Source organism: Nycticebus coucang, chromosome 2 (assembly GCF_027406575.1).
Source record: "Nycticebus coucang isolate mNycCou1 chromosome 2, mNycCou1.pri, whole genome shotgun sequence".
NCBI lineage: Eukaryota > Metazoa > Chordata > Mammalia > Primates > Lorisidae > Nycticebus > Nycticebus coucang.
In genome coordinates this window covers 26,191,185-26,203,176 of record NC_069781.1, presented here as the reverse complement: position 1 = coordinate 26,203,176, position 11,992 = coordinate 26,191,185, and the positions used below count along the sequence as shown (strand labels likewise).

Sequence of the window (11,992 nt, the reverse complement as noted above, 5' to 3'; positions counted from 1 at the left end):
CAGTCAGAAGGGAAATTAACTGCAGTTAAGATGCAAAAAGCAGTGAAACTTCTAAGACAAGCACATGCACACCCATTCTTGATTTGACAACACAATCTAGTCTATTTCTTTTTTTTTTTTTTTTTTGGTTTTTGTCCGGGGCTGGGTTTGAACCCGCCACCTCCGGCATATGGAACCGGCGCCCTACCCCTTGAGCCACAGGCGCCACCCAATCTAGTCTATTTCAAATAGCCAAGAGTTGAACAGCTAGGGAAAAAAAAAATCTTCAACAGGATAGCTGTTCTCAACTCTAAAATAAGCAAGAAGGGAAAGATATTACTGATCTGAATCAGTTAATCGGAGAAACCTAGGTTGTTGTTTTAGATTAACAGGCTCACAAAAGAGTAATTTTCCATCACATATCACTTTTAAAAAATAATTTGTACTACTTTGCAGGTTAGACATGAGTTCGAGAAAAGAGTGCCTCTTGGCTAGGATCCGCCCATTCACCTCCACCTTCTGAGCCCGAATCTTCCGAGCCAGAGCTAGCACTGGAGTACATCTTCCTGCGAAAGCCGTTTGATTTTGCTCCAGAATTTCTCTCTCCTTTACATCTGGCTTCATAAACAGAAGACACCCTATTAAAATCTAACAGGCGTTCTTCATTACTAGGCATTTCCTTAACATCTGGATCATCTTCTATACCATTCTCTCCCTTGGCATTTGTGTAACATTCTTCACACTCTGATGTAGGAAAAAGAGGAGAGTACAAAGCTTTTTCCCACCAAGTCTGCTTTCCTTGACTTCTATTCATTCCTTGTATATCAGAGTTCAATACAGGAAACTGCTCCTCCAGATGTCCTGAGGAAACTGGATCATCTTCACAAGCAGGAAACTGACAACCTGCTTTGCAACTGCAAAAATTATTAATTTCTTCCTCGCATTGTGCCGTTATTTTACAATTTGCTTCTGAGCTTTCTAAATTTATTTCTAGAGATTCATTCTTGTCACATTCCAAACACTGATTTTGCTTTCCTCCTGGAAGAATCGCAGTTGATTCCTCTTGAGAATCCAGTGAAGTCTGAGCACTCTTTTCCATTCCAGATTTTTTTAGCCTGGGAAGGAATTTTCCAGACTCAAGCTCTGATTTTCCATAGTAATGGCCTTCTTTCTCTGCATCTTCTTCCAGAGGTTTGAGATCTGCCTGTGGATCTTCAAATACATCAACTTGAGAAGGAATGGGAATATTTGCTTCATCTTTCTCAGATTCAAATTCTGACTCGCTTCCTCCTCCTGGGGACAGTTCAGATGCAGAAATGGGGCGAAAGTGAGTCCTAGGAGAGATGCAAATAGCCCTGTACCGTGTTCTGTCAACTCCACATATCCTGGGGTGAAAAACCTCACTGTCAGAATCAGAGCAGAGGATTGATTTCGGTTTAAAACTGGGGCTGAAAGATGTAATCCCTTGGGGTTCAAATGAACATTCTACATGAAGAACCTGTGAAAACGGATTGCTTAAGTCAAAGGAAGAGAAAGAATATTCAAGTCCAGGATCTTCAACTTGAAAGTTACCACAAGCTCCTAGTAAGTCTTTATGGAAGATAAAAGAAAATCCCTTATCCCATTTTCTCTACTCTTCGGCTCCTCATTCTGTTCAAATGACACAAAGAGTTTCCATAACTGCCTGTGACCAGGAGCAAAACTGTTTCCTGGGGTCATAAAGACATCTGTCCCAGCGATTGTCACTACATCGGAGGCTGCACACTGCAATAAACTTCCTTTTGTGTGACCAGGTGGCACCACTGCCCATTCCCCATCGCTATTAAAGGTTTTGAGTTCTCCATAAACTCCTCCAAGAATGAAAGCATTCTCTTTATCTTGGGATACATCCCAAGGTCTAGAGGGTGTCGTATAATCACCACCATCAGCCTTCGACAGCTCACCAGAAACAAACGCCCTTTGCTCCAGGGTCTCCTTCTGGCCCTCCCACAGGTGATACTCTGACCTCTGCACAGCCTTATTCGGCTCCTGAAAGGTTTCCATGTCAGCTTCGGCATCCAAACAGCAGCAGGAGTTATTTACATCTGTCGAAAACAACTCATCGATTCCTTCCATTTCTACTGTAGCCACAGAATTTCTATCTGCCATCTTTGTCCAAATGTCTTTAATAACCCCTGAGCTGTAGCCATCTCCATGTGGACTGCTTTCACTACATACCTGAGCAGTTTCAAAGTTTTTGTTTTCTGGTTTTTGTTCTAGCTGAATACCACAGACAGATTCTAGTTTAGATTTTTTTTTGAAAACTAACGTAGGAATTTCACCTAAACTTCTACTGTTTTGCTGGCAAGTTTCATCTTGCAAAAAATCTAGAAGTTTCTTCATCTACATAATTTGATGAGACTCTAGGAACTACATAATTAATATCTTCTGCACTAAATTGTGTGGATTCTTCGAACTGAATATTTAATGTCTCATTATCTGAACGTGTTTCTTCTGAATGAGACCACGGACTACAATTCTTGTTGAAAGATTAGAACAGTGTTCATTTTCTTCAAAGGCACTATTTTTGGTCCATATTAGCAATCTAGACTGTGTTTTCCCAAGCATATTAGCACTAGAATCTGTATTTTCATTTCCTAAGTTGAGTGTTTCAAAAGAAAATGGTAAAACAGAATTACTGCATTGCACTTCAAACACTGAAAAACAAGAGTTTATACCAGATCCTTCATTAATATCTGAAAATAGCTCTTGATTGCCAGCCAGCAAGTGTGAATCGAGCATTGTGCTGTCTAAGATTGGGGAGAGTCTGATAGGCGAATCTCCTCCAAAACTCTCTCCATCAGCATCACCAGAGCTGGATGAACAGCACTCCCAAAACTGAGCCAGATTGCCGAGGTCTTGCAGGAATAAGCCCTCAGCACCTACGGAGCTGGTAGAATCTGTCCATATTGCACATTCCCCTTGCAACTCCAGACCATCTAACACTATGCAACATTCTGCCTCAAAATCTGTCTTCTCTTTACTTTTTTGTCGAATCATATTCAAAATCCGACTTTCTCCTTGCATTGTTTCTGAGGCACCAGGATCCAACATGGATTGATCAATATCTACTTCATAGAAGTGTGTGAATTCTGATAGATGAATGTCATCCAGGTATTTATTGTCCTCTGGTAGAGAACATAGTGAGGTCCCAGTGAGGTCAATACCCTCATTTATCACTGCAGGCATTTCTACAAAATGACCATCAGTGAAAGTACCTGCTGCGAGGTATGTTTTATGAATATTACTGCTGCTGATACAAAGACCATGCACTGATTCAGACAATTCTCCCACTGCCTCTGATGTCAGATCACTTGTATCTTGTCTGTTTCGGTATGTGGTCTCTAGTTTACTTTTTCTGCTCAAAGGAACAAAATACTCAGCGATTGGTTTGGTGTACCACAATGGCTCCTCTTTGTACTCCCTGTCATTCCTGCTCTCCGGGTACAGGTCTTTTCCGTCGGTGCTGCCAGGCTCTTTCCTCCCTGTCTCTCCCAGTGGCCGCTTACCCCGCCTGCACAGCTGCGGGACGGGACCCCCGCCGCCGCTGCTGCTGCTTCCCGCGTGGATGCTCCTCCCGGCCTTTTCACTGTGCTTTAATGATAGCCTGCTTGGCCTATTCCGCCCTTGTTTGTTTCGAATCTCTCGGGCCTTGTGTCTTACTTTAACATACTTTGTGGATGCTTTTAATTCTCCTTGATTGCCACTTGAACTTGAGCCTGCTTCACTGGAGCCGGAAGACCAGGAGCGAGGGCGAATCTTCCCTTCAGGTTTATGTCGAATTTGCTTTTTGTACCAAGCAGGCTTTTCTTCCGCTGTGCCGTTACTGAATTTGTTCTCCTTCTCGTTTCTACCTTTGCTCTGGGTTTTCTCGGGCACAGGGGTGGGCACCTCGTTGCCCCGTTCCTTGATGGCTTCACTCTCGCTGGTGCAGTCCTTGGGAGAGGATGTGTCTGTGCTAGCTGGTGGGGCTGTGGAGGATGAAGAGGAGCTAGAGTGAGAACTGACTTTAGACTTGTTCCACACTATCATGATTTCTTGCAGGCAAACCGGTTTCTCAGAGAGTGGTGGGAATGCTTCACAGTACATTTCCACTTGATCCTTTGCTGTAGGGGATAATTCTGCCTCTGGAGAGGGAGACCCTTCTAACTTTTTGTGAATCTTCTCTTCTTGCTTGCTCTGAAGATCTTTCAGTCGGGAGCACAGTTCCTCCACTAAAGTCTGGATACCAGAGCTTTCATCAGAAGCAGATGGAAGACACTGGACAGCAGCCTGTTTCTTCATTTCTTCTAGAGTTAGATCTGAACACTTTTTCTTACTCTTTCCCCATTTCCTATAAGCTCCTTTTTCCCAGCCCAGGAAGATGTCATTCTCCTGAGTTGGCCGGTTCAAATCCAGCCTGGGCCCACCAAACAACAATGACGGCTGTTCCTGCAGATCGTAATCATAGCTGTCGCGCAGCAGCAGACTGAGGACATACCGAGTGTAAATCATGGCATCAATGCCACACTTCTCCAGCTCTTGTCCCAGCCAGGTCTGCACTGGACCCAAAGCATGAAGCAGAGACATTTCAGAAACAGACACGGGGCCTGGATGAGAACTTGAGGAGCTTTCGGATGGCAAACCATCCACAGCAACTGTACAGATAGGGGCATGAATTTAGGTTGCTGACATCCTTAAAGTGCAAAGCATTTTCCTTTGTTGATATTCTGTTGGTATCTGGAGAGGATTTTCACTCCAGTAAAAAGGAGATGCTTGACATCTAGGATAAGCATTTATTCTTGCTGGTGGTCAGCCATCTAAAATAGAATTTCCCTCTTCAGGCATGACCAATGAATCATCCCGATAGCAACATACATGTAGATATGAATTTCTATTTTAATTTCACATTGAGGCCAAATGGAAGTCTCCGGCAGAACCTGCTGAGGCTGCCGGGCGGCGCGGCGGCCGGCGGGGGCGCCTCTCCTCTGGCTGCGAGGGGCTGCGGGCGGCTGCCGAGCGCCGGGCGGCCCTGGCCTGCGCCTTACGTAAAGCAGCGGCGGTCCCAGCGCCACTCGGCAGAGGGCGGGAGGCGGCGCGCCGGGAGCCGCTCCGCTCTGTGCTCGCCCGGCTAGTTTTTGGTTGCAGTTCAGCCGGGGCCGGGTTTGAACCCGCCACCCTCGGTATATGGGGCCGGCGCCTTACCGACTGAGCCACAGGCACCGCCCTTGAGTTAGGTTTTCATGCTGTAATGTTATTTTAAAAATATACGTGTATTGGACACATTTCTCTCTCCACTTTGAAGGATTTTAATTTTGAGATTTGCCTGCAATTTGAAAACGTGGCTATTAGTAGCGATATCTACACATATTTTGGAATAAGTATGTGCATTTGGTCCTTAACAAGTTAACATCAAATGAAATAGTGAAAGTTAAGTTCATGGAAGTCTCAAGTCTATAGTGATATTAGAGAATGTTAACTGTATTCTATATGAGCTTCCGATACTGTTTGTCAAAACTTAGAAATGTTAGGGCGGTGCCTGTGGCTCAAAGGCCTAGGACGCCAGCCCCATATGCCGGAGGTGGCGGATTCAAACACAGCCCAAGCCAAAAACTGCAAAACTTAGAAATGCTGTACAGACCAAATCCCAATTATAGGAATCCTAAATACAGTTGCAGTCAAGTTGCTAATCACAAGCTGTTGTTAGTCTACAGCTTTACTGATTCGTTGAAGTCATTTGGCTAAAAGTTATCCATGAAGAAATCACTGAAATTAAGAAATTACTATTTGCTTATTTGTTCTCCTTTTATAATATTTTATTTTTAAGGTACAGGTAACAACCTATCCAGAAGATTGTTTTGATTTGTTGAACACGTCTACCTAAGCAGTTGGGCCAAAGGCAATAAAGAACCTTCAACCCCCAGCCCTTGCCTATGTCTAGTATGAAATAAACCACTGAATGATAAGCCTCCTGATTCTTCTATTACAATGTTGGGAAAGAAAGCCAGAAAGAAGGTAGTTTTGTTTTGTGGGCAGAGATTTTAGGGAGAACATTATAAATGATACAGCCCTGCAACTATAGTTAGTAGTATCCAGACACTCTATACCTCAGGTTTTCCTTAGGATCGGAAAGATGGAGATTCATGCAGTAGTTAGTCCGAGAAGAACCATAAACAGCAAGTCCATCATAAGCCACATTTGCCAGGCATTCTGGTTGCACCTGTAGTCCCAGCTACTCGGGAGGCTGAGGTGCAAGGATCTCTTAAATCCAGGAGTTTGAGGTTGCTGTGAGCTAAGCTGATGCCACTGCACTCTAGCCTGTGCAACAGAGACTCTTGTCTCAAAAAATAAAAAATTATGTAGGCTTTAAAAAACTACTGTTGGGGGCGGCGCCTGTGGCTCAGTGAGTAGGGCGCTGGCCCCATATGCCGAGGGTGGCAGGTTCAAACCCAGCCCCGGCCAAACTGCAACAAAAAAATAGCTGGGCGTTGTGGCGGGCGCCTGTAGTCCCAGCTACTCGGGAGGCTGAGGCAGGAGAATCGCTTAAGCCCAGGAGTTGGAGGTTGCTGTGAGCCCTGTGACGGCACAGAACTCTACCCGAGGGCGGTACAGTGAGACTCTGTCTCTACAAAAAAAAAAACTACTGTTGGATTCAATTAGCTGTTATTATTTTTTATATTACTCTTCTCCTGGTTTTGAAATCAATATGGTATTACTTCATAAAATTAATGGGTAGGTTCGAAAGTCTTCTAATTTTCACAGGAACTTGGTTTTTTGTTGTCAGAAGAAACGACTCTGGAATTTCTTTTATGCTTCCTTAATATTAATACAAGCACCAATATTGAAATTTTATATTATTCTAGGAACTTTTGCATTTCATTCAAGTTTTATAATTTCCTATTTATATGACGATATACCTAATATTTTATTGCAGATTCTGGTTCATAGGCTTTCCTACAGTAAGAGAAATAAAGTGAAACCTAGTTCAGACACCACTTTTCAAGCACATTCCTTACTTTTTTGAGAAGGATAATTCTATCCAGGATGTATCCTCCCACTTGACCTTGGCCTGGACTAGAACTTTTGGGATCTTTTGGGATCTTTCCGGGTTCCCTGGTAGTTTGCTTTATCTTCCTTCCAATTAGGAATGTTCTTTTATGCTTGCTGTGGCCATGCTTAGCTACTAAAAAGTGGGAAAGTATTTCAATGATAATTACAGAAAAAAAATAGTACATTCAGGCTTAATAGATAGGCAAGGTCCTTTTGGTGTGATGAGAAGTTTTGGAACTAGATAGAGGTGATGGTTGTACAACATTGTTAATGTACTTAATGCTACTGAATTGTATACTTTTAAACGGTTAAAGTGGTAAATTTTATGTTAATACACAATAAAAATTTTAGCAAAAAGAAATAACGTAGAGAGAAGCTGCCACTCTTAGAGCTGAGGGAAAAGCAAATAAGGAACTTAGAAACCCAGAGGAGGCTCTTCCCCCATCTGAAATTAATTTTTTTAATTGGGCTAAAATACATGTAAATTAAACTTACTACATAAACCTGCGTTTATCACACCTTTTGCTCTGAGAGAGTGCGGTTGCTCCCGAAGGATGCTGCCTGCTTCTCTGAGGATGAAACTGGCTCTGCTAAGAGCTACCAACCACTACCAATCTGGTTACAAAGATGCTGACTCCTAGTGTTGTAACAAATTAACACACACTGGGTGGTTTAAAACAGCAGAAATTTATTCTCTCAAAAATCTGGATATTGGAAGACTGAAATCAGGGGGTCAGGAAGGTTGGTTCCTTCCGGGGCCCCCGAGGGACAATCTGCTCCTTGCCTCTCTCCTAGCCACTGATGATCGCCAGCAATCCTTGGCATCCTCTGGTTTTCCTCCAGTCTCTGCCTGTGTCTTCATACGGTTGTCTCCCCCGCGTGCGCGCGCCTATTTTCTATTATAAGGACCCTAACTAGTCATTGGGTCAGGGCCCAGGGTTAGAGGGCCCACCAGAGCCCACCCCACCCTAATCCAGAGGGACCTAATTTTAACCAGTAATTACATGAAAAGACCTTTTTTCCAAGTAAGGTCACATTCACAGGTACCGGGGCTAGGACTTGAACATATCTTTTGAGGGGAACATGATTCAAACCACAGCAGAAGCCATCATCAATGCGGCAGCAAAGACACTGGCGCTGCACAGGGAACTCTACTTTGAGGAACAAATGTCTCCCTTTCCTTCTCCAGTCTTGTTGTACCGCTCCAGCGCCCTCTACTGGCAGAGTTTAACACCCAGCCACACAGCAATGAGGAAATGTAGTCTGCAAAGTATGCAGTTTCCCAGGTAAGGAACAGTGGGTGGGCAGCTCAGAGGATAACTGAGATGGGAACCAGAGTTCTGTCTGCTTTGAAGTGAGCTTTTCCTAGCGTCATTTGATTTTTCTCTTTGAGACAGAATCTCACCCCATTGGTCCCTGGATAGACAACAGTGTCATCATTGTAGCTCACAACAACCTCAAACTCCAGGGCTCAAGTGATCCTCCTGCCTCAGCCTCCCAAGTAGTTCAGACTACAGGTGCTAGCCACCATGTCCATCTAATTTTTTTATTATTATTATCTCAGGTTCATCGAGGTACAAAGAATTCAGTTACAGTTTGCATTTGTTAGGTTACAGTTTGCAAGAGGTGTGCCATACACCTGAACCCCCCATTCTCCTCCCTCCTCCCCTCTCCCTACTCCCTTGTTCCCTGCCCCACACCTTGAATGGGTTTGAGATTTTCACTTATGTGGGTATGTGTTAGATTATCTACTGGCTTTATATTAGAATTGAGTACATTGGATTCTTGCTTCTCCATTCTTGTGATACTTTACTAAGAAGAATGTGTTCCAACTCTATCCAGGTTAATACAAAAGATGTAAAGTCCTCACCTTTTTTAATGGCTGAATAGTGTTTGTTAATCCATTCCTGGGCTGGTGGACATTATGCCCATCTAATTTTTTCTATTTTTCATAGGTCTTGCCTTGCTCAGGATGGTCTTTAACTCCTGATCCCAAGCAATCCTCCTATCTTGGCCACCCAGAGTGCTAGGAATACAGACATGAGCCCCCATGCCCAGCTTCATTTAATATTTTTATTATGGTAAGAATTATTTAACATGGGATCCACTCTCTTAACAAATTTTTTTTTGAAACAGAGTCTCATTCTGTGGCCCAGCTAGAGTGCAGTGGCATCATCATAGCGCAGTGCAACCTCAAACTCCTGGGCTCAAGCTATTCTCCAGCCTCAGTCTTCAGAGTAGCTGGGACTACAGGTGTGCACTACCATACCTGGCTAACTAAAAAAAAAAAAATTTTTTTTAAAAGACAGGCCTCTCTCTCTCGTCCAGGCTAGTCTTAAATTCCTGGCCTCAGGTAGTCTTTTCCCAACATGTTAGGATTATAGGTGTGAGCTACTGTACCCAGTGTCTTAACAGGTTTTCAAGTGTTCAATATAGTACTGTTATCAATAGGTACAATGTTGTATAGCAGAAATTACTTGTCTTGCATAATAGAAACTTTATACCTATTGATCAACATCTTCCCTTTTCTCCCTCTCCCGAACCCCTGGCAACTACCATTTCATTTTTTACTTCTGTGAGTTTGACTATTTGATACATTTCTAAATCAGCTGCCAGACTACAACTTGGGAAAAGAGTCAGAAAATTTCTTCCAAGTAGAAACTCTTACACTAAGTTTTGTAAGATATAAGGGGCTGTAGCCGGGTGTTGTGGCAGGCACCTGTAGTCCCAGCTACTTGGGAGGTGAGGCAAGAGTTTGAGGTTGCTGCGAGCTGTGATGCCACAGCACTCTACTGAGGGCGACAAAGTGAGACTCTGTCTTAAAAAAAAAAGAGAGAGAGATACAAGGGGCTGGAAAGAGCATAAGAAGGTGGGGAGGAATATTTCAGGCAGAAGGACCACTGTGAGCAAAAGCAGAGTGTCTGAGATCAGATTGTCACAGAATACCAAAAGCCATGTCTTAGTCCATTCATGTTGCCCTAACAAAATACTATGGGTTGGGTAATTTACAAATAATAGAAATGTATTCCTTATAGTTCTGAGACTGGGAAGTCCAAGGTCAAGGCACCAAAAATTCTGTGTCTGGTAAGGGCTTCCTTTCTGCTTCGAAGATGGTGCCTCTTGTATCCTCCAAAGCAACAGACAGCATGTTTTCATATGGTCAACAGCACAGAAGGGAACAAAGCGTTAGCTAGTTCCTCAAGCCCTTTTATAAGGGCACTGATCATTTCTTTTTTTTTTTTTTTGTAGAGACAGAGTCTCACTGTACCGCCCTCGGGTAGAGTGCCGTGGCAGTCACACGGCTCACAGCAACCTCTAACTCTTGGGCTTTCGCGATTCTCTTGCCTCAGCCTCCTGAGCAGCTGGGACTACAGGCGCCCGCCACAACGCCCAGCTATTTTTTTTTTGTTGTTGTTGCAGTTTGGCCGGGGCTGGGCTTGAACCCGCCACCCTCGGCATATGGGGCCGGCGCCCTACTCACTGAGCCACAGGCGCCGCCCCGGCACTGATCATTTCATGAGGATGGAATGTGCATGACTCAATCACTTCCCCCAAACCCTCACCTTTTCATACTATCACATTGAATTTTAGGTTTTAACATATGAATTATGGAGGGATACATACATTCAAACTATAGCAGTATGTATAATCTGATGGTAAAGTTTGGAAAGAGTAATATGACCAAATATATAACGTAGAAAATTTCCTCTATTTCAAAGCATTATGGGAACTTCTTCCATTTGGGAAGGAGAGTCCTGAACAAGTAGCAAGAGCTTCTATAAGAGGAGATTGCGCTTGGCACCTATAGCTCAAGCGGCTAAGGTGCCAGCCACATACACCAGAGCTGGCGGGTTTGAATCCAGCCTGGGCCAGCCAAACAACAATGACAACTACAACCAAAAAATATCTCGGTGTTGTGGTGGGCACCTGTGGTCCCAGCTACTTGGGAGGCTAAGGCAAGAGAATCGCTTAAGCCCAGGAGTTGGAGGTTGCTGTGAGCTGTAATGCCATGGCACTTTACCCAGGGCGACAGCTTGAGGCTCTGTCTCAAAAAAAAAGAAAAAAAAAAGAAAAAAAAAAAAGAGGAGATTGCATGCAGGAAGTGAACTGGGTAACTGGGATTGAGGCAAGGGTCAACAAGAATCATCAAATGTTTCAAATACAGAAATGACATGATCCAATGTCTGGATGGTTGACATGTTCTAAACACAACATGGTTTCCTGCTGTGCTCCCTATTCAGGGATAATACTTGGTTGCCCAAATTAGAAATCTAGGCATTATTATGTCTCACTCCTTTCCTTCACTTTTCCAGAACCAATGACTAAATACTGCCAATTTTCCCTCATAAATATATTTAAAGCTTTTCCTTTCTCCATTGTCAGTGCCACAACCTTGAAACAGGCCTGTAGAGCTCTTACGTGGACCATTACACCTGTCACCTAATGATCTTTCTGATATCTCCCAACTCATTTTCTTGGGCAAAGTGATGGTTCTAAAATGCAAATCTGAAGGTGTCTCTTTATTGTTTAAAAATTTCATACTGGTTCTCCACTACTCTTAGGATAAAGAAAAACTTCTTTAACATGGAATAAAATGACCGCTTATTACCTGACTTCCTCCAGCTCCATCCCCTCCTCTCTTCACCTCCACTCCTAGTCTTAGGGACTGTCTTCAGGCTTTTTTTTTTTTTTTTGCCTGTGGCTCTTTTCTCTTCTAGGTACCCAAATTCCCTTATCCCCAAACTCCTCTCTCACCCTTATCCTTCAAGTCATTTTCTTTTTTTTCTTTTTTCTTTTTTTACTTCCCCTTCAAGTCATTTTCTATTTGTCCTTCTAGGTCAATGTGGCTGTTGATTCCCCCTGGAATTGACCCTAATAATTGTCCCTGACTCTAATAATTTCAGGTTAGGCAATTCTCTCATATGTTTCCATTAATTATGTGTCT

At 43.4% G+C, this 11,992-nt stretch overlaps 1 protein-coding gene across 1 annotated transcript; it reads right to left on the bottom strand.

Moving 5' to 3' along the window:
* Window positions 1-226: 226 nt before the first annotated feature.
* Window positions 227-4,677, bottom strand: LOC128596195 (uncharacterized protein KIAA0232-like; the record flags this gene model as incomplete). Its single annotated transcript, XM_053605754.1, is given in 4 exon segments — window positions 227-1,599; window positions 1,602-2,352; window positions 2,354-2,496; window positions 2,499-4,677. Coding segments are annotated over 4 exon segments (4,236 nt in total), but the record flags the coding sequence as incomplete, so codon positions are not given.
* Window positions 4,678-11,992: the final 7,315 nt, after the last annotated feature.